The following is a 22,188-nucleotide window of genomic DNA, read 5'->3' as shown; positions in this document are numbered from 1 at the left end:
CGCATGTCTAAAAAAGTTTTTCACAAAAAAAGTTTTTTGTTTTGTTTTGATTTTTTTTCCAAATGAAGAAATAATGTACACACCAAGTACTCAGTCACTTTTAATATTTAATAAGCCCACATTGGGGTGCTTTTAAATTTGATAACATTTTTCACAGAACAGGAAATATTCTTCAGTCAAATACAGCAAAGAGAATAGTCATTATTTAACACATATGTTTCAAATATACCTTGATTGATATCCTGTAATTGAGTTAGTTGACAGACAGGTAATTTAGACTTCCAGTGTAACGTGAGCACCATGTGTTATTAATCTGTTTTTTCTATTAAAGGCCTAATGGAAGTCTTGTGAGGTCTGTTAGGCATTTTAAATCATCTAATTAAAGGCCTTTAATAAAACTTGCCCTGATTGATTGTACCTGATTTTATACTTTTCTGTGATCTGTTTTATTAATGGTCATTTTTCTTTCTTTTGTTTTTTGTTATTTTAACTATTTAAAAGTGGCAGTAAAATCCAAAACGAAGCCTGTCTGTTAATAAGCCTTAACTGTATGTGGACCCCCAACTTGCCCATTCTGAGGCTGGAAACAACCCCAATGGTACCGATCATAACAACCAGATGAACCAGCGGTAGCTTGATATCAATACGTCAGTGCTATTCCCAAGAGTGTCAGAATTCAAATCCTCACACTGTAAACAACTGCCCACAAGAACAAACCAAAATAAGTGATTCCTGTTGCTGGATTTAGATGAGAACCTCTGTACCATGTCCTCTTTTTGATTAATAGCCAAAGGGTCGTGCTGAGCAGCCATGCTCTGCCACAGCTGGGGGTTCACACTGAAAACGAGGCAGTGGCTGACAGTGGAGAGCTATGTGCCGCTCTGCTCCACGGGAGGTAATGAATCGGTGTGGCTGCCGCGGACTGGAGTGTAGACAGCAGGAGGAAGAAAAGTGATCAGTCTTTCAGGGAGAGGTTCTACTTTTCCAGCATGTGGGCTGCTGATAGCTGGAGAGTCTGAGCATAAAGGAGAGAAGAAGGGGTTGAGAGGAGGTGTGCTATGAGAGAAGGAAGAGAGAGAGATTGGAGAAAGAATGAAGCGGTATAGTGTGACGGGAGGGATACTGAAAAGCAACAAATGGAGGGAGAGAGAAAAAACAAGAAGAAGAGAAAGAGGAGGCTGGAGTGTTACATTCCTGGGGAAATTTCCTCCTCGTTCCCCCACAACACTCCCTAACCACCACAGAGGGGGTTCATTATTCTCACTTTACTTTCCACTAATTATCGTTATCATTATGGGGGATAATTACCATTTCACTCCCTAACACCCATGTAGACTCCTCAGCTCTGAGTCACACACAAGGTTATCAATAGATGCTCAATTGCAGTCTTATCTGCCTAATTATAAGATTTAGACTTTGTGATAACTGAATAGGATGCGAAATCTGGTATTATGTCTTCTGAGTGCTGGTGCGATGCTGAAAGTCAGCACAAGGCCCTGAAATAAACCAGCGTGTGTGGAACCTGTTAATTAAAAGCTGCTGCCTTTGCTGGAATAAAAATCAGAGAAAACCCAGGGTTATGAAACAACTTTAAATCTCCAACATTTCTTGCAGGCTGTTACAGAGCTACGGATTTTGTTCAGAGTATGCACAGGGCTGAACAAAGTCCTGTGAGACAGAGATCCTCTCTGGCTTTGATTTCATTCACTTATTACTCGTAAAAATGAATGAATTAATTTAAAAAACAGATCTATCTAACCTTGACTCTACTTTTAATTAACCCACGCTGTTAGCACCTAGTCCATCAGTCCATTCAACAATGATAATGAAGAGCCACAGCAAGCATTTGTCTGCTGGCCCTGCATAACAATCACTGGCTGTGACTTATGTTAAGCTTAGTAGCCGTGTTTGTCAAGGGGGCTTCTAAATCCCTCTGTGGCATTTTGGACTTGCAGCTGACGCCTTGAACCTGATGAATGGTCTCTACATCTGCTGCAGTTCAACACTAGTCTACAAGACAGACACAGGCATAATGAGCTGAAGAAATTCATTAGACCTGCCCTCTGTTAAAGTGTGTGGCACAAGTGAGAGGAAGTGGTGGAAAAGCAGGCGTGACGGCATGGGTACAGAGATTAAGCAAAACGAGCAAAGGAGGCGACTGTGCCAATGGCTCAGTAAGCATATGACAGACAGTTGGTTCAGGCTGGAGGAATGTGTGGCACAGATGACCTCATGACAGATAGGAGGCACATTTCTGTTTGACCCCAATTACCAGAGTTGTTTCTCTCCCTCATATACAGTGCAGTATAGGGTGTAGCCTCTATTCTATGTCATGGAGATTCTATTGTATTTGTTTTTTGTTATTCTGAGCTCTAAGCTCTATTCTTTCTATAAAGTCATACAAATAACACCACAGCTGTTATGAAACTTATAGCAATGTAACTAGTGTTCTTTTTATTGACTAGACAAATGAGAATGGGAACAGAAAACATTCGACATCCTCCCCCCTTTTTTCCAGCACATTTAAAACAGTCCTTTATAATATAAAGAAATATTCAGATGTTTCAGTAAGCATTACAACACTTTGACATTTCATACTGTAGACTTCCCCTTAAATTGTTTGTCTGACTCAAGCAGTTCATATTCAACCCCAGTAATATTATGTTTCTGCCATCTCTTCTTATGGCTCTCCACAGAGACACTCATGGACTCCACTACAGCCACGGCGGAGCTCGGCTGGACTGTCTACCCTGTGTCAGGGTCAAGTGACAACAGTGTAAGTGCCTGCTTTTACTTTGTGCCACTTCTGACAGTGAAGATTTCGTTTAAGCTATTATTTAAGTATTTATAAGTGTGGCAAAGATTTTTTTTAAATGTAGTTTTTGGTCACATATTTACATTGAAATAACAGTCACAACATTACAGTTATCACAGTGCCACAGATTGTGCCATGTAGCACTTTTTTCAAGAACTAAATAGAAAAGTTCTCAGTTTGACATCAGTGTTTCAATCAAGAAAGAAGTACAAAAAAACAGAACAAGGAATCGTCCTAGTTCTTTATTAAATAGATTTTCCCTCCCAGCTGTTCTATGATTAATCTGTAATAGCCTCTGTTGTACTTAGTGCCCCTGTCCTTTCTTTAAAAGTCGATAAGGTTAATTGTTTAAATGCTTTTAATTTTGCTTATTTGCTCACTCTCCCATGAAAGCTTTTTTTATGATGGTAGTCAGTGTTTTTGTTTCTCACTCTCAGGCCAAAAGATCAACCACTGAGCCTGCCTGCTCTGCAGAGCGGGAAATCACTTGAATTTAGAAATAACAAACTCCACACACTTGTGGTGTTCTTTGTACGTTTTTATCGTAGCATTTAAATATTCATACCATAGCAGTCCGTAGTTCAGATTTGATTGCTTTCTTTTTAGATTCTTTGAACAGGCACAGAAGAACGAGTAGCGATAGCCAACAAAGGATCTTTAATGCAGTGATTAAATTTATCACGGCTCGGCAAAACTGCAAAGCCCTCTAAATGAAACCACATTTCTTTGTTAAAAACACAGCTCAGACATAAAAAAAAACGCAACAAACTGTAGAGGACAAGTTCCTCAATGAGCCATGAGCTAAAAATTAGGTTCAGATCAGTTTGGTTCAGATCTATTAATATAGTGTCAAATCACAACAATAATTACCTGAAGATGCTTTATACTGCCCTACAGTTTTCGAGAGAAAATCCTAACAATCGGACAATCCTCTACGAGCAAGCATTTTGTGAAAAAACTGGCAGAACCCGGCTCAGGGAGGGGCGGCCATCTGCCACAACTTGTTGGGGGGTGAGGAGAAAGAGAAGAGAAAAAGGAATAGGGAGACATAGGGAGACGGGACAAAACACAAACTATGAGAGAAAGAGAAGACAAAATTTAATGACACGCTGCAGTGTTATTTAACACCTTGGAAGTGAAAGAGGTAAGCCGAGAAGAAACGCTCAGTGTCTCACAAGTCCCACAACAGTCTGAGCCGATACTACCATAACTAAGGGACCAGGGTCACCTGATCTTGCCAAAAGCATATGAGCTTTATCAAAAAGGAACATTTTACCCCCCCCCCCCCAACCCCGTTTTAAATCAATAAAATGTTGATCACAAAAAAAAAGGAACATTTTGAATCTTAAAGCTCAAAGTGGAGAGGATGTATGTTTCCAGTCTGAAAGCTGAAGGCTCTGAGGGCATCAATTAGCTGAAAAGAAAAATACAACTTCAGTAAAGTCTCAAAATAAATCGCTGAATTAACATCAATAATTCACATAAATCCTGTAGTTATTCAAAAGTAACAGGCGGAGGGAAAATATTCCCAAAATAACCAAGCCAGAGTGTTGCAAATACACACAAATTAACAGATGCAGAAGCTTCACTGATGCAACGGTAGATTACAATGAAAGTTATCAGTGAAACAAGGAGACAAAAGTAGCACGAGCACCTAAATATATTAGGGTCCAGAAATACATGCCTCAAAAAAGAAACAAACCTACAAGATGTCCCATCACTGCTGTAGAAACTCATTTCTTACAAACATGGAAAACAAGGGAAGGGAAACCCTGCTAAAACAAACAAAACCAACAACACGACTATTTGGATTCAGCATTGTCCCCATAGTTAGCATTAGTAAAGTAAATTAATAAAACCCAAACTGAAAACGGGACTTCCAACTCATTAATAAACAAAATTATATAAGCAAAATTATTATAAGCAAAAAAAAAAAAGGAATAATCCCGGTGCTGATAGAGAGATGAGGGGACCAGAGAGAATGAGAGAGAGTTCTGACCCCGTGGTCTTCTCTGGCTTTTTATGCATGCAGGACAATCTTTGCAGCCAATCAGCACTAGGGAGAGGAGAGAGCAGGTTAAGTATGATGACAAAAAAGACAATAGGCAGGTTTTAGATGTGCTGGCAGACTCGGAGTTGGAGAATGATGTAGCTTTTTTAATAAGATGTTGTACATTTTAGCCTCATCTGAACTTTCTGGTTCAAGGCAAGCACTTTATGGGTGAAGTATGTTCATTTAAAGCTAAATATGTGTGTTCTAATGCCAGACTGGAAGCAATGTGTTATGAGCCTTGTTGGTGTTTGATGCACAGTATTTCCACATGGTTTGCCAGCGCGTTGGTTCCTCCAAGCCACATGCGAGCCAGGCCCACTTCAAGCAGCCAAAACCAGAGTCTCCTCCACTTTTTTCTCCACCACAGACTTTTGCCTTCCTAGAATGGATCCAAAAGAGAGAGAAAAACATTGTAGGCTTATTTGCTGGTGCATTTCAAAAAACCTCTGCCGATTTTATTCAATTATTTATGCTTCTGTGGTTTGTATTAAAGATGGTTCAAATTATACTCCATCACGCTGTGTCTGTTTGCACAGAAAAAAAAAAGTTAAAGAAAATGCAGCGATGAGAGCTGGCCGTCAGCAGTTCCATGATACAACTTCAAAGCTCTACGGTAAAAAATTTAGGACTGCTTCATCTCTACCAACCTGAGGGCACATTGTCTCTTCCCATGCTAATTTTTTACAATCAATACCAAAACATTTTCTCCTGCCAGCTCTGGATTCAATCTGCAGAGAGCGAGCTAATGCAAACTCCAAAGACAGTTTACATCACATTTTTCTTTCATCTTTGCAAAATGTTTGATTCAGCAAAACATTCATTCACCATTTTTTTTTAATAATGAGATTTCATATTAAGTGGAAACTCTAGACTAAGAAGTTGAATATTTAAAGAAACATGAAAAGGTCCCCGTTGTAAACTCTGTGCATGCAGTTAAAATGTTCATGGTTGCCAAAATAAGTAAAACTAGAGTCTAAACATCAAACTAAAGACCTCTAAGCTCTTCAATAATCACATGTCTTCCAGTTAAATGTGGTGTAATGCCTGAGTTTGTGGTTATTTTCTTTTCCAAATCATATTCAGTTTTATGAATATGATTTTCTCTCTCTCTCTCTCTCTCTCTCTCTCTCTCTCTCTCTCTCCTTTTTTTTTTTTTTTTTTTTTTTTTTTAGTTTGGGCTCTTATTTTCCCAAATCAGTTCTTGCTTCCTTTGGAAAAGTTCCACATTGGGAGTGCAATGAAATGTAAAGTCCTTAAACCCTTGGATTTAATCAGGTATAGCTTGGCCTTATCGGTGTGGGCACTAAGGCTTTATGATGATGTGGCTGAGCTTGGCCAAAGCCTGGGCTGTTGGAAAGCAAAGAATGAGGGTGATGGAGATAGCCTGTCCCTTAGGGGCCAGGGCAACAGGTGTGGAAACAGAGCGTACTCCCCCCTCTCAGTATAACAGCAAGAGGTGCTTTACAGAAGCTATTGTCTTACACATATATATGCATGGCTTCACGGGCTTAGTTCGTGGATCAGTAACATCCAGCAGAGTGCCGCACCAGCAGTTGGCTTTCACTGTTCTCTGTAGCTTCATGAAATACTCTATATCCTAACATGGCATGTGATATGTTACAACAATGGCAATGCAAACAAGAAACAGTATGATATTACTGAAAGTCAGAAATGTTATGGCAGTTGTTATTATTCTTATCTTATTTTACAGGATACTTGAATAATGTCTGTCAAATTATTATTTTAAAAAATTCGTTCAAATGAAGCCACAAAATCGTCATCCCACAGTGGGTCTTTGGAAGTGATTTATATGAAACAATATTACGCTTCGGGATGTGTAAATCAAGTTTTATAGCTCTCTCTGTGTATTGCCAGGCAGCTCTCCTTTTTAATTATGGAAAATGACAGTCAAACAGTATATTGTGCCTAAGACAGCCACATTATTCTTGATAGTAATGATAAAAACACTAAGAATCAGTATAATATTTACCAAACCAAAGTTTAGCTAGGGGCATTTAGGAAGTGTTGAGGAAGTATCTCCTAATAAAAAGTCCTCACATTCTGGCAGTAAAATGCATTTCCCATGCCTAAGCACACCCACACATGAAAACCCCTGCACTCGGTGTACAGTACTTAAACTGGGTCTTTGGGCAGCTTTTGTGAAGATGGCCACAAGGAAACTGACTGCACAAAAGTAATGGTAATATGTAAATGTGTAGCACTGTTTCAACAAGTTTACACCTTACTTATGCACTTCAAGAACACATTATTAGGATAAACAGCTTCAAAGATGTGCTGCAAAGAAACTGATGTGGCTGTGTTTTATCTAAAGTTACCCAGAGAGCTTGACCTAATGAAAATCAGCTATGAAAAACAGCACTAGCAGAGCAGGGTTAAGTGGTCAATGGTTTTCCTGTCAAGTGGAGCTGAGAGACGTGTGAACATCAGGTCAGACCTTCTGACCTCTTCATTGCCACGCTGAAGTACTAACAACAGTAGTCATTTAGAAATAGACTTATGGCTGCATGGCGCACACACAGCTACTGTGGAAGAAAAACTGAGGTCTCCTGCGTCGGCAGAGAGCATAATTAGGTACTCTGTGGGTTAGGTTATCATTATGTATGTGTCATAATGTGGTGCTGTACCAGGATATATCTCGTGTCATTTAGGGACACACCGCAGTGCACACTTTTCCAGAAAGACAATATGCAGCACATGTTGCAGAATGTTTGTAAAAGAAATTTGTTTCCTTGTAATTTATCAAAGATAACTAAGAATTCCTTTGGAAATAAGAATGCGGCTGCTTACGTGTAATTGTGTGGTAAACCAACAAGGCATGCTTTTTCTAAACATAAACGAGCAATTTGTAAAACACAGGGATGCTGTTTACAGTTTACAGTGACCACCGATTTGTTGTAATTCACAATTAAGTCTATGAAATTTTGGAGTTATGTATAGAAATATGCTAACGTAATCCACATATAACTTTGTGGAATTGGGGTAAAAGATGGAGTTGTTCTCCAACTTTCACATGTTGTGCATTAGTAATGGACAGTGGCGATTAGAGTTGACTGCAGCAGACAGTTCTACTTATGTCTGTGTGTGGGTTAGTCTCTCCTCTCGGTGAAGCCCAGTCTCCTGCAGGATTTGGCTCCCATGGCCTCTCTTGTAGTAATTGAATGCAGAGAGTGGGTGTCATTTGTCCTGTGTCCCTCTAGGGAAGCCACTCTTGCTCTGACAGATTTCCCACAACTGCAAATGGCTCGACTATGCCCCGGGAGTTTTCCACTGGGTCTCTTTCTCCATGTTTGTGTGAATAATTTATTTACTTCTGTCAGTGATAGAGCAGTGATGTGTTATGTGGCTCAGGACTGTGAAACTAAATCAGTTTAATTCAAACATTGTAATGACAAGATGCTATAAACAGACAGTAGATGTTATGTCAACCTATGAAACTGTTAAACGTTTTTAGAGTTCTGACAGTACGTTCGTCAGTGATGTGTCACTATTCTCACCAGTTTTGGGGTTGTTAAACAAGCTGTTTAGTTCTGCGTGTCTGTTTTGCAGCTAAACACTTATCTATAATGTATTTTATTTCTTGGTTTGCCAGTAAATATCTATGATAAAATGACATGCTTTTAATCATTGAAAATGTGCAGATAGCATATGAAAGGTAAAATAATCTTATGCATGACCTTGCTGCTCGCTGCAGTAATAGGTGCAGTCATTTTTGATTTTTCATGTGGTTGCCAAGATAACAGTTTTAAAGACATTCACACAGCTTCGAATGATTGTAATGACAATCAACAATCTTCAAATTGTGCTTTCCAAGCAGAACCATCTATCAGAAATCTGACTGCATCAACAGCAGTCCCAAAGAGCGTGTTTGTGGTAGACTATTTGTAGCCAACAAATGTACTGACTGTCTGAATGCTGGTTAAATTTCTCCATTTGCACAGATCCAGAGGAAAACTTTCTGCCAACTTGAATGCATTACATGCAGTTTGAATATGTTGTACAAGCATAGTAGTCCTACTAGAGAAATATAACAGATGACATAACACTTGTGTTTTTGTGGAAATCTTTGGAAGCAGTTTAGTCACGAGGATGATTTTGAAAGTGAAAGGCAGCATTAGCACTAAGTAATATTTTTGAGTTTTGTTTTGTGTGCTTTCGTGTCAGTGTAGCTGTTTTTCTTTCCTTTCCAAACCACATTTATTAATAAAGAAAAGTTAAAAAATAACAAAGTTGACCAAAGTGCTTCACATGAAACAAATGAATACACACACACATGCACAAACACATCTAAAGAATCACAAAATACAACACTAAATACCAAAGCGTTCACTCTGAAAGCTGAAGAATAAAGGCATACTTTACAAAATGACCAGCCTAACATGTGGAGGTAACTCATTCCACAGTTTAAGGACTGTGGCTGAGAAAGTTTCTTAAATCTATTCTTTGGTACATGGAGGATTAGCTAATCTGCAGATCTGAGACCTTGAGGAACATAAGGTGTTACGAGATCAGCAAGATAAGAGGAAGCCAACCCATTAAGGGATTTATAAACTTACAATAAAATCTTAAAATCAGTCCTAAAATGCACAGGAAGCCAGTGAAGGGATGCCAGAACAGGGGAGATATGAGCCATCTTACGGGTTTTGTTAAGGAGGTGTGCAGTAGCATGTTGGAAGGCTTGAAAGTATCACTGACAGAAGTAAATGACCATTGTAATGTGTAAAGGGCATTACAATAGTCAGTTGAGTTGTTATAAAAGCATGTGTAACTCAAAATGATTAAAAGATAAGAAGATCTTGAGTTTGGGGGGAAAGGCTCAATTGGTAAAAAACTGATTTCACAACAGAATTAATCTGTTTGTTCAGTTTAAAGTCAGAGTCCATTTTTACACCAAGGTTATTTACACTGAGCTTAACTTAAGGATCTAGTGGGCCAAGGTCCACAGGGTTACTACGTTCATGTTTTACGGAAAGATGCAAGTGCTGTTCTTGAACACTGGTCACGCAACATGACTATGACTGTTCTGCTTCAGACAGTTTAAAAGACGGATTTAGCAGACAGAGTCTGAAAAATGAAGCTGGCATGGAAGTGCCTTAAAACTGAATTCTTTCTAAAGAGCACTTGGGGGTAACTTCTGTGGTTGCAAAAAGACTTCATTGTAAAGAAGCCGGACAGTGATCTCAGTAGTTTCCTGATGAGCTCATGATATCAATCTGTAGTTTCAGATAACTTTAGAATATGTGAAATCTCTCTTTATCTCTTCTTTGTTTGCAAACTCCTTCCAGACCACCAGGAGTTGTACAGCCAAATTTGGCACATCTTAGATCACTGAATTTTTTGTAGCAGATATTATTATGTCATTATGTTACCTAGCAACTACCTAGCAATGGGCAAAAATGACCATTTAACACTTCCTATAATTTTTTTTATTTCACAACATCTACTATATAGCCACAAAAGTTGAATTATGCATGATGCATTACTTGCTTTTTATATTCTGTGTACCTATAACACCTAATGTAAGCTTCCTATTGTTTGTTGAAAATAGCGTCTCTTGTAGATCTAGAAAAGTTGACTCATGCATACTTAGTGACTACCTAACAGTAGGCTGAAATGGCCCATTTTTAAAATATAAACAATATCTATCACTCCTGATTAAGTAGCCCCCATCAGTTTGAACATCATGAACAGGCCAAACAGTACAATAGCATGGGTATGCACTAGTAGGCATCAAGTTCTTTCTTCAAACTTTGTTCATTAATAGAGTTAGAAGGATTGGTGGAAGGGTGTGCTAATTGGCTAATGACTTGTCAATCACAAGTGCAGTTCTCAAATAAGTTAATGTAATCAAAACATCACATTTCATGCCCAGATTGGCAGCAGCTGGTTAAGCAGATTCAAATACAGCACCTTGATTCTGAGGGTTTTGCAGTCTGGTCTGGATTTTCCATGGCAGGATCCTTGAAATGTTTAACATCCGCACTTAAATTGGTTGTATTTTGTGCAATTCTCTGCCCTTTTACGTACCTTTTTATATTTGCAAAAGTTTAATATGGCACTTACACAAAGCCATAACATGGATAAAAGTTTTCTTAAATCAGAAATAGGAGAGTGGGGTTATTTATTACAGCATAAACATAAACAAAGAACACCTGTGCCTACTAATTGTGTTTAAATTGTGTTTAAATAAAGTTACTGTTAAATTACACGATAAATGGATACAAGAGGTAGTATACAATATCTTTTACATAATGTACATAATTTATATATTTTTGCTAAAAAAAACAACAACTTATGAAGAGATATGAAACCATGGACTTAAAGAAAAGACTGTCTTTAGTTAATAATCCGAGCTGTAGGGCCTGCTCTAGTCAATAATTCAGCCTTGTCGGTGCGTTCCGCCTGGCTTTACAGATAAAGTAGAGACATACTGTCATGAAGAGACATGGATTGCAGGTCAGGTGAACTTTTCTTTCTCTCTCCTCAAATGGCACAAGAGATATTGATTCTGGGCCTCACTCTCAGTGAGCTTCACTGAACTGGAGCACCTTAAATAACTACAGAAGAAGAGGGGAGCAGCAGTCTCGAGTCCAGCACAATCTACAATGCTGTGTAAAAGTCTTGTGCCAACCCTCATTCCTTCATTTTTTGTGTTGCAAGGAACCAGACTTTCAAGTAATTTTTAAAAGAGTAATAATTGTCCTGCCTTTCTAGACGTCCTGGAAGTTTTTCTTTGGACACTGGCTATTTTTCATATATTTTCAGTCCAGTCCTTGTACCTGATATTTTCAGAGGAAAGGCCTTTTTTTGGTTTTGTTTATTTGTTTGTTAAGCTCCTTAACAGTGACCTATGAATCATTCAAGTGAAATCTAGGAAAAACAGCAAAAATAACTGTCTGAACATCAAGGTGATTTCTAAAGAGACATTGGCCAAAGTCTTGGTATATCCTGGCATGGCATGTTGTGTCGTTCCTTGGAAAAACTTGAAGAATTTAGAGAAGTTGGAAGCCTAAAAAAACTTCCTACAGCAGCTGAAAAGTATCAAAAAGTCTTGATCTTAAGAATTAGGGACGAAAATCCAGCAAAGACTACGTAAAATACCTGAGAGATACATGTGGCTCTGCAGCAACTACTGTTTGCTGAAGACACATCAAAAATGGTCCCAAAAGAAGAGTGACTATCAAGATAACACTCTAAAGGAAGGGAAATGGGCATAAAAGGCTAAGGTGTGCCAAACTGCAAAAGAACTGGACTAAAACAACACTGGCAACAGGTCTTATTGAGGGATCAGTCCAAATTTGAAATATGTGTTTTAAATCATCATTGTACAGAGGAGATCAGGAGAGCGATACAAACATGAGTTCCTACGATCGTGGCTCAATAGTTGGTAGTTCGCCTTGTAATCGGAAGGTTGCCGGTTCGAGCCCCGGCTCGGACAGTCTCGGTCGTTGTGCCCGGTGGCGCCAGTGTCCGGCAGCCTCGCCTCTGTCAGTGCGCCCCAGGGTGGCTGTGGCTACAATGTAGCTTGCCATCACCAGTGTGTGAATGTGTGTGTGAATGGGGGGATGACTGAATGTGTAAAGCGCTTTGGGGTCCTTAGGGACTAGAAAAGCGCTATACAAATACAGGCCATTTACCATTTACAGCCATATTTAAAACACCGTGGTGGCTCTGTCATGGTTTGGGGCTCCATTTCAGCCAGTGGTGTTTGGGACCATTATTGTACTTATGGATTCATCAACACAGAAAAGTACCATCAGGTTTTGGGCTGGAAAATATCTGATTGTTTCAACATGACAATGGTGAAAAATTACCAAAATGCTGGCAATTAAGCCTGGAGAACTATTCCTAAAGACTACTTCAAGAAATTATAAGAAAATTTGCCTGAGAGAGTTCACGCTCTGAAGCTTTTTTTTTCTGTTTAAGACAATAGTTTCTCAGTGTTGCTTTTCCAGAGTAATCTAAATCAGACTCCTCGGCAGTTAGTGGACCTGTAAATAGTTTGTTAAGAAAACATAACAACAGTTGGCAGGAAAATAGAGGTTCTGTGTAAAGTACAAGAGCAATTACTTGCCTGGACTCTAGTACACTTCATGTAACAAGAAGTGTATTTGAAAAGTAGTTAGACTGTGCCATGAATGTAACAATTTACTTTCCTATGCCACTGCTAGGGATTCTCAAAGATTCTATCATAGTTTTTAAAACCTGCTTTTTGTCAGAGTAATCACTTATTATATGCAGGTAAATACTAGTGTTTGTTTAAGTACGTTTGGATTAACCAATGAGTAACATCCAGCAGGTTCAACCAAACATAGCAAGCTATTTTCTTGCACCATTCGACCCAAGATTGTTCGAGCTAGGACCCCAACGAGAGCAATTAAAATGCAGAACAGTGTGCTTTTGTTTGGAACCAGTCGCGCATTCGGTTTCACACCATTGGTTTTTCATCATGAGAGGATGTTTCTCTGAGGAAGGAAGCATGTGTACCGTGAAAAACCATTAGTTTTTGTTTATCTTGAAGCAGTATCATGTCTAACAGTTTTGAAAAATTACCCCAAATCACGCACAAATGCAAAGGAGCTTATTTTACGGTCTATTAGTGTACTGTTCAGTGCGCTTATTCCATTGCTTGTTGACTTTTGCTGAGAAAACTTTGGCCAAATGTATCAGGATCTTGGTACAATGAGTAGGAGTTTTTGTTTCCATCGTCATCTGAGGGCAGCTCATTCCCTCCATCTAATCTCTCTAGACATCCTCCATCAGTGCTACCTTCACCTGCTGTACTCAAAACACACGACCACCTTTTACAGCATTCTCCGTGAAGAGCCAGTGCAAAAAGCTGTGAAAATGAAGACGTTTCTTCTAATTTCACACTCTGCGCTTGATCGTTAGGGTCTTATTATGCCCCATTTGCTTCCCTCCACTGGCTGTGATGAAAGCAGGGCAAAGAGGCCGTGACAGGACAAAAAGGGGCCCTTCATCAAAACACATTTTGTTTGGGGTCTTTTTTAGCCAGATTCAACCCTTCCCCCACATCTCTGCCAACACTTTCCTGGAGTTTCCCCTGTCTGCATCCCTCATTAGTAGCAACCCCCACCTGTCTCCACATTCATTTTATTAAACTGTGATTGCCCAATGCTCTGCTCACTACAAGCAAGCTGTCCGCTCTTATTTAATTGGCCCACAGCCTCCCTACTGCTCCTCAACAAGTGGGAAGGTCAATGGGTGCTCATGACCTGGGATGATGATGTCTGCCAATACTGGGCAAAAGACAGATTTTTTTCCTTCCCTGTTAACCATACCCGTGAACTGTAGCACATACATCCATGCCTTCCAACTAATTAGGTTTTAATCTGATCTCTAAAGGTACCGGAAGGAAAATCCTCATAATTATAGTGAGATAATCAATATAAGGATTAACGCTAGAAATTCATTTGTAAATAGATAGTCAAGAAGAGAAATATAAATATAAATTTCAATTGAAACACTTTTTTTCTTTTTTAATAGGGAGACTTCAGTTTTTTTCAGTGCTGCCTGGATGACTGGCCCATTTAAGCTTTTATTAAATTTTTTAATGCAGCTTTTTTTCTCTCTCTCATTATTAGTATTATTTTTGGCTGCACATCAGACTTTTCTGTTTAGGTTGGCTTCTGTGATTGTTTGGGTCACGCCAAGCATTACACTAGCAATGATTAACTGGGACATGGGAATTAAGAACTAAAGCTGCTTTAATTAGTAAAAGTGTTTGATAGAATGCAAGTTTGTAACAGGAGGGGTGACTTTTTTCTCCCAAACCGTCAAAATCTGTCAAAATCCTCACTAAGTGGGCACTAATTTGAGAAATTATATCAGCTGTGAAGTGAAGAGTGAAGGGGGAGGAAGAATGGTAGAAGCCGTAGCAGGAGCAGCCAATGCAAAGTGGTTCATGGGGGTGAGAACTGGATTCTTTTCTTGGCTGAGATGCTGGGGTCAAGGTCATGGCCTGCATAGTGGTTAGAGTACATGGTGTTTAAAGCTGGTTTGATCCTTAGCCAAGGGGCAGGAAATCCACAGAGGCTGCATCTGGACTCTGTATAGCTGGAGCGAGAACTTAAATTGGTGTGCAGAATGTGGACTTTGAAGTGGAACAGCATGCTGAAAAAACCTGGAGTAAAATTTGCCCCCTGATTATTCTTTATATGATTACCTGTGTAATATGATTATGCCAGTTTAGTGTGACTTTGATTGTGGAAAATTCATGTCATGTTTTCTCAGTGCTTCACCATAGTGAAAGGCGCTTTCACTACATTTTCAATACCCCATAACAGCATGTGCTTTGAATGTGTCCTATTAAGTTACAATAAAAAAAAAAGTAGGACACGCTATCATATAAACCAGAGTCTCTCTGCTGTGTTCAAGTGACTAATGTCACATCTCCAATTTCTCTTTGAGCGGTATAGCATGTGAAATATTCCTTTACTGAGAAAATGGGAAGGAGCAGTCGAATATAAGAAGTCTAAGCCTGTGGAAAAAGATTTCCTTTTCAGAATCAGAATCAGAATCAGAAACTTTATTGTCATTGTCATGAGAACAACGAAATTAAGAATGGTCCCCGATCATTGCATCATCCCTAGCAATATCAAAATATAAATAAAACAATAAAATTCAATAAATAAAATAGATAGAATACTTAAAATACTAATAAGATATAACAGTAAAACATTCACATACATTCCCACACACATGCTTCAGACCGTGCATAGATTAACACAAGAGTGGCGTGATGGACATTTTTTTGTAGTATTCAGATGTGTTATTGCAGTTGGATAACAGCTGTGTTTGAGTCTATTAGTCCTTGCTCTGATTGCCCTGTACCGTCTGCCTGAGGGCAACAGTTCGAACAGGGAGTGGCCAGGATGTGAGGTGTCTTTTATGATGTTTTGGGCCTTTTTAAAACAGTGGGCGTTGTGTAGAACTTCCAGTGTGGGGAGAGGGCAGCCAGTGATCTTTTGGGCGGTGTTAATGATCCCTTGGAGTGCTTTCCTCTGAGCCCCTGTGCAGCTAGTGTACCAGAGGCATATGCAGTAAGTTAGAACACTCTCAATGGTGGCTCTGTAGAAGGACACCAGCAGTCTCTGTGTGATGTTATTCCTCCTGAGAATTCTCAGGAAGTACAGTCTCTGTTGGGCCTTTTTCAGCAGCTCGGAGGTGTTCACACTCCAGGAAAGGTTCTCCTCTATATTGACTCCCAGGAAGCGGAAGCTTGCCACCCTTTCTACACAGTCCCCATTTATGAATAGTGGTTGGATCTCTGCCTTTTTCCTTCTGAAGTCTATTATGAGTTCTTTGGTTTTTGAAGTGTTGAGGAGGAGGTTATTGGCCTTACACCATGACGTCAGCTGCTCCACCTCGTCTCTGTACGTAGACTCGTCTCCCTTGGAAATGAGCCCCACCACTGTGGTGTCATCTGCAAATTTCACAAAGATGTTGCTGTGGTGGCGAGGAGTGCAGTCGTGTGTGTAGAGAGAGTAGAGCAGTGGACTGAGCACACAGCCCTGGGGTGAGCCAGTGCTGAGACTCAGGGCTGAGGATGTGTGATGGCCAACTCTGACTCTCTGTCTACGGCCCGAGAGGAAGCTATTGATCCACATGCAGGTGCTGTATGGAAGCCCCAGGTCTTGTAGCTTGGCCACCAGTTTGTGTGGAAGGATGGTGTTAAAAGCTGAGCAGTAATCCACGAAGAGCATCCGCACATAGCTACCATGCTCTTCCAGGTGAGTTAATGCAGCATGGAGTGCTGTGGCTACAGCATCTTTTCTATAACCACCCAAAATGCATTTATTTTCCCCAAATGAGATTCTTTCTAAAAGTTTAACACGTACTCTTAAATGCTATATTTAACTCTTGACAGACTCTACCATGCAAAAAAACTGCTGCCCGATGAAGCTTGAAACTCAATTCATACCCTGACCTAAAGTATCCAGAAATTAAGCATTAGGAATAACCGAGCAACGTTTTAGAAGCCCTGAAGAGTGAGCCTTTTTTCAGTAGAAGAAGTTCTTTCTATTACTATTGCTACTATTGTTTTGAAAACTGTTATTTTATTGACTGTATCGAATGAAATTAAGTTAAGTATGATTCAAAGTAAGCATGAAACATACTTTAATTTCTTAATAATTACCTTGAGAAGTTGGAGAAGGCTTTTCCTTTTCTCAAGGTAATACTCGTGTTTGAACATGCTGGGAGGGCTGGTTCTCATTTGTTCTTTAAGCTAGTGGAATGCATCCTTGTAAAGTTATTAGAGATATTATGTTTCCTCTTACCACGAAGTCATTAGAATCAAAATATTGTTTTAAGCTGATTACTCCCAGTAATTGAAGTTATTAGAAGTGAATGAAAACATACCTGTTATTGCTGGAAACTAGGTAGCTCCGGGACTTGATGATAATTTCTGTTATTAGAAATGATCAGAAAACATTATTGAATATGGCTTACGAGTGTCTCTGTTGCAGGTTTTTTGCTTTATTTTGTTTTAATGTATTTAAATCAAAGTGTTTTTGAAAGCTGACACAAAATTTATTCCATGTCTTTGATCAACAGTGGGAAGAGGTGAGCGGTTATGATGAAAACATGAACACCATCCGGACGTACCAAGTCTGTAATGTTTTCGACACCAATCAGAACAACTGGGTACGGACAAAATACATCCGGCGTCGCGGTGCGCAGCGAATCCACGTGGAGATGAAGTTCTCTGTTAGGGACTGCAGTAGCATTCCTAATGTTCCAGGCTCCTGTAAAGAGACTTTTAACCTATATTACTATGAATCTGATTCTGATTCAGCCACCAGAACATCACCACCGTGGATGGAGAACCCCTGGATCAAGGTTGACACCATTGCAGCAGATGAGAGCTTCTCCCAGGTCGACCTTGGGGGCAGAGTGATGAAGATTAACACTGAGGTTCGAAGCTTTGGCCCAGTGTCACGGAATGGCTTTTACTTGGCCTTCCAAGATTATGGCGGCTGCATGTCTCTCATCGCTGTTCGTGTCTTCTACCGGAAGTGTCCTCGTATAATCACTAACGGGGCATTATTCCAGGAGACCCTATCTGGAGCAGAGAGCACCTCCCTTGTGGCAGCAAGAGGGGTTTGTATCCCAAATGCAGAGGAGGTGGATGTGCCTATTAAGCTGTACTGCAACGGCGATGGAGAGTGGATGGTACCTATCGGGCGCTGTATGTGCAAAGCTGGGAATGAGCCTGTGGAAAATGGGACTGTTTGTCGAGGTATGTTTTGCTCTCTGTTTTCTCCTAAGACTAGTTAATCAGTCTTCTCTGTCATAACAGTGTACTCCATCAACTAAAGGATATAGTCCTTGCAATTTTTATCTCTTGTAGTGCACTAAGCTGTTCCGAGATCTATTTATTACAATGTAATTGACACTATAAAATGATATTAGGTAATATATCAAGAATATGATGGGAGGTACATATTCTATGCATAGCTTATTCAACATTGGGGCATTTCCATACAAAATATGATCCTATCCTTTTTCCAGCAGAAATAATAGTTGCTGGCGTTGGATCTTAAACTACACAGCTACTGCTGGAAGTCATGACTACAGAACATGTTGAGTTTTTCTGAGCTGCCGTAAAAGGATGTGAATCGCAGCACCAAACAACACAGGTGTTTGGTTTAAAATCATAACTGCTTTTCAAAGAAGCAGTTGTTTATTAACTTTCCTGCTCTGGAAATTGCAGAACATTTAGAGTAGACCTTAAACGAATCCTTAAATTATACACAATCAGTATGTGATTTTGTTTTGTTTTATCTCCTGTATGAATACATTCTTTATTCCATATGTATATATATATTTTTTATTAATATTAGTGCTTTTAAGCATTTGAGCTTCTTCCCAGAGAAAAACACATCTCTGTGCATATTGTTCACAGTGATCAAGTTCAACAGATATTTAAATAAGACCACACACACACACACACACACACACACACACACACACACACACACACACACACACACACACACACACACACACACACACACACACACACTCAAATGCTAGCAACAATTTTGAATCTGTAAAATTCTTCTGCTTGTAGTATGCCTCCTCTCAACCAGTGGGACAAAGAGGACATTTTTCAAAATTGCACACATTTTCCTGTCAATTGGAATCCCTCTCAGGCAAATCGATTTGGCTTTTCAAAACATCAATGCACCCAACATTTACCTGTGCCATGCCCTATCCACACTCTGCCAGGTGGCATTTGGTCAGCGTGCTTAGAGATGCTGATCACTTGAAGCAGCACAGCAGCGTGTAACCTGCGGACTGCAGCAGTGCTGATCCAGCTCAGCACAACAAACCACCCACCTGCATTTCAGAGCGGTGTGTTGCTGCCTCTCTTATGTGCACCTGTAATTACAGCGCATCCCCTAGAGCCTGTGTGCTGGGAGGGTAAAACCTGATGGGTGCTGCCTCCCCAAACACTGTCAGGCCTGTTCAAGGACTACTAATGGGGACAGGCAGCGGCTCCTCCTTAAGGAATATGGGCCAATAAGAGGCATGTGAAGATGGTGCAGCAAGCTACTCTGATCCACATCCATGCATAATTACACTAATCTGCTTGTTTTCTGACCTACATGTAATTCACTGCATGTGGTGGATTGGAACATCTCAGGGGTGTCCTCAGTCATGGTGTATTTTGAGCTAAATGGGATTATACAATTAAATGTTGTCCACTCAGGGAAAGTATGTTGATCCACTTCATATCCTCACTGCGTTTTGCCTGCTCTGTCTGATTGCCTCCATATTTATTTCTCAGTTTCTGTTCACTGGCTTTGTTGGTCAAGATCAACTAGGATAAAACCTTTTTAATGGCCAATTTTCCCTTTTCGTCTTCAGCACCACTTAGGCAGTGAAAGTAGATTTGGGTACTGGCAGTTATTCTGGCAAGCATATATACACTACATGAGCGCAGAATTTCACCATTTTCTTTTTCCCTCTGTTTCCCTTGATCCTGTGATGCATTGACTCATTATTAAAGCTTTATGTGAGGGATGGATTATCTGTGAGTGCAGCTGTGGAATGCAGCACAATGATACAGAGATGGATTTTATGGCTCTATACAATAATTATGAGCTTCAGCACAAACAATTGGGAAGTGTGTCCTTTACCAAGAAAGGACATAAAACCATTACGACTAAAAAAAGATGTTGTGTTGTAGTTCCCCAATTGGTTAGAAGCCTTTTTGGATGGAAGACTGCCTTCAATTCATGTGCTCTTTAGTCATCTTCCTGAACACTGCAAACTGATATCACTACATTAAACTGTGGTCTGCCGCCGCCTTTCAGCTGCCAGAAGTTGGATAATGAATTGATCTATGAAAGATGCACATATGCCAGCCGATATTATGGGGTAATGAATTGATTTGTGAGAGGTGCCCTCAGAGGGTTCGTAAGGTATCCTCTTACATGAGGGGATTATGGAGCTGTAGAGACAGCATAAAGGAGGCAAGATGAAAGACACTATTTGTCCTCTAATAGTAATAATGCAACCAGTGCTTTGTACCAACATCTCCTCAACTAAACGTGTAATTACGCATGTAACAATTAAACCCTTGGCAGGGATCCCGGCAAATAATTATGCTGTCATGAAATCTGTCAAAATATTGACAGCAGAATGGGGTGCTTACATCGAATTGCTGAGGCCTTTTTTTTCCCTCTGCAATTGTCTTATAAGTGAGATTAAGTTTCTTCTCTAAGAAGTGCCATGAGTGAAGAAACCATACCAGACCCTTTCAGTAGAGCTGGCCCTGACGAGAAAGATCTGATTTCCCCTCAGAGCCTTGAGGAGATGGTGCACCACAGAGACACATGAGGTCCTGTTTGCCCTAGAATGAAAAGCATTCTCTTCAGTGGGGCACAATGAGAGCCATGTTCATGGGTGGAATTGCAATCTCCTTTAACAATGCCCATGTGTGTTTTCCTGAGTGTAATCTGATCATCTAACCCCATGCTATTGTGAGTTCAAGGGTCTCAACTGTGGGAGTGTGGCTCATGTTATTGAGGAGTGAAGATTCAGATGGAGACAATCTGTCACAGTGATAACAACAACTTGATTTATGTCTGGCAATGATTTTGATAGTCACTGTATCTAAGGACAAAGAAAAGTATTGTAAAAGAAGTAGCAGTTTGTGTACCCTTGTGGCCCAGATTTGTTGGAGTAGTAATATTCTGTAACTCCGATATCTACCAGATTTATTGGCAACTACTCCAGTATTTAGACATACTGTTTATTAGAGAACTTCTCCCAACTAATAGTAGAACTACGTGTTTTAGGTCACATTGAAAAGAATTGGAAAACAACACAAGTCTGTCTCCTGGTGAGGTCTGCATCATCGGTAGTAGGTGCTTGGAAGCAATGTTCCTGGAGTTACACCAGAGCAATTAGATTAAGGAGGAAAGGCTTCAGTAATTCTTCAGCCAAATGTGGCTATAGATAAAGAGAGTTAGGGGGGTCGAGTGCAAAGGTAGGTGCTGGGCGGACATGATTGGATAGACATGATTGCATGGAAAAGTGGTGGGGAGGAGGCGAAACCAGGAAATGAGTCCCCCTAACCCACTGTCAGAATCCCAATTATTGCAGCCTCTTCATCTGGAGAGGCTTTAAGGATGGAAATCAGCGCAGCACAGACAAATCCACGCCGCTGCCTTTATTTCCCTCGGTGCCTCTGCCTTTAATGGCAGCTCTAATTGACTAACAGTGCACGTGGGGAACAGCCATGCTGATGACTGGATGGCTGTCCTCTGTGTGGAACAAGACACAAAGCAAAACAAAACAAACACACCCCCTCAAGGCTTCTGCTGCATTGTGCATTGTGCAAACAAAGATGAGGGAAGGTTTGCATTGGGCTGCAGTAACGGAGGAAAGCGAGTGAGGGAGAGAGAGAGTGGGAGAAAATAAGGGAAAGAAAGAGAGACCAAAATGTCAACAGCCTGCCTACACAATAGGCATTCACACAATATTATATTAAAGTAAAAGCCTCTCGTATTCTTGTGGATTGATGGCTACTTCGGCTGCTGTTAGCTGTTTAGTTAAACATAAGGAATACAAATTAGTGCCTCAGCAGATGTTCATTACTGCAACATTTGCCTGTTAAATGGCATTACAGACAACATGACTTAATATCTGCATCATAAGCAGCATCCCTTAATTTCCATTACTGGTTTCTTTTTTACCCCCCTTTTCTTTTAAACACGGATCCAATAAAGGATTGTGATGTGTGTTTGATAGAGGCGGCCTCTTT

The 22,188-nt window shown here is 40.1% G+C and overlaps 1 protein-coding gene across 4 annotated transcripts in view; it reads left to right on the top strand.

The window, feature by feature from the left end:
- The window catches only part of ephb2b (eph receptor B2b), a 127,228-nt gene that overhangs the window by 46,727 nt on the left and 58,313 nt on the right, over positions 1–22,188 (top strand). For all 4 annotated transcript variants that reach the window (XM_085407255.1, XM_085407253.1, XM_085407254.1 and 1 more), the window contains exons 2-3: positions 2,697–2,776; positions 17,466–18,150. In XM_085407255.1, coding sequence (XP_085263381.1) covers positions 2,697–2,776; positions 17,466–18,150 — 765 coding nt within the window. The remainder of the gene's footprint in view (positions 1–2,696; positions 2,777–17,465; positions 18,151–22,188) is intronic.

Source organism: Rhamphochromis longiceps, linkage group LG5 (genome assembly GCF_057381845.1).
Source record: "Rhamphochromis longiceps isolate RC_006_pf linkage group LG5, R_longiceps_female_GT1.1, whole genome shotgun sequence".
In the NCBI taxonomy this organism is placed as follows: Eukaryota; Metazoa; Chordata; class Actinopteri; order Cichliformes; family Cichlidae; genus Rhamphochromis; species Rhamphochromis longiceps.
The sequence above is the reverse complement of the archived record's forward strand: the minus strand, read 5'-3'. Positions and strand labels throughout refer to the sequence as shown.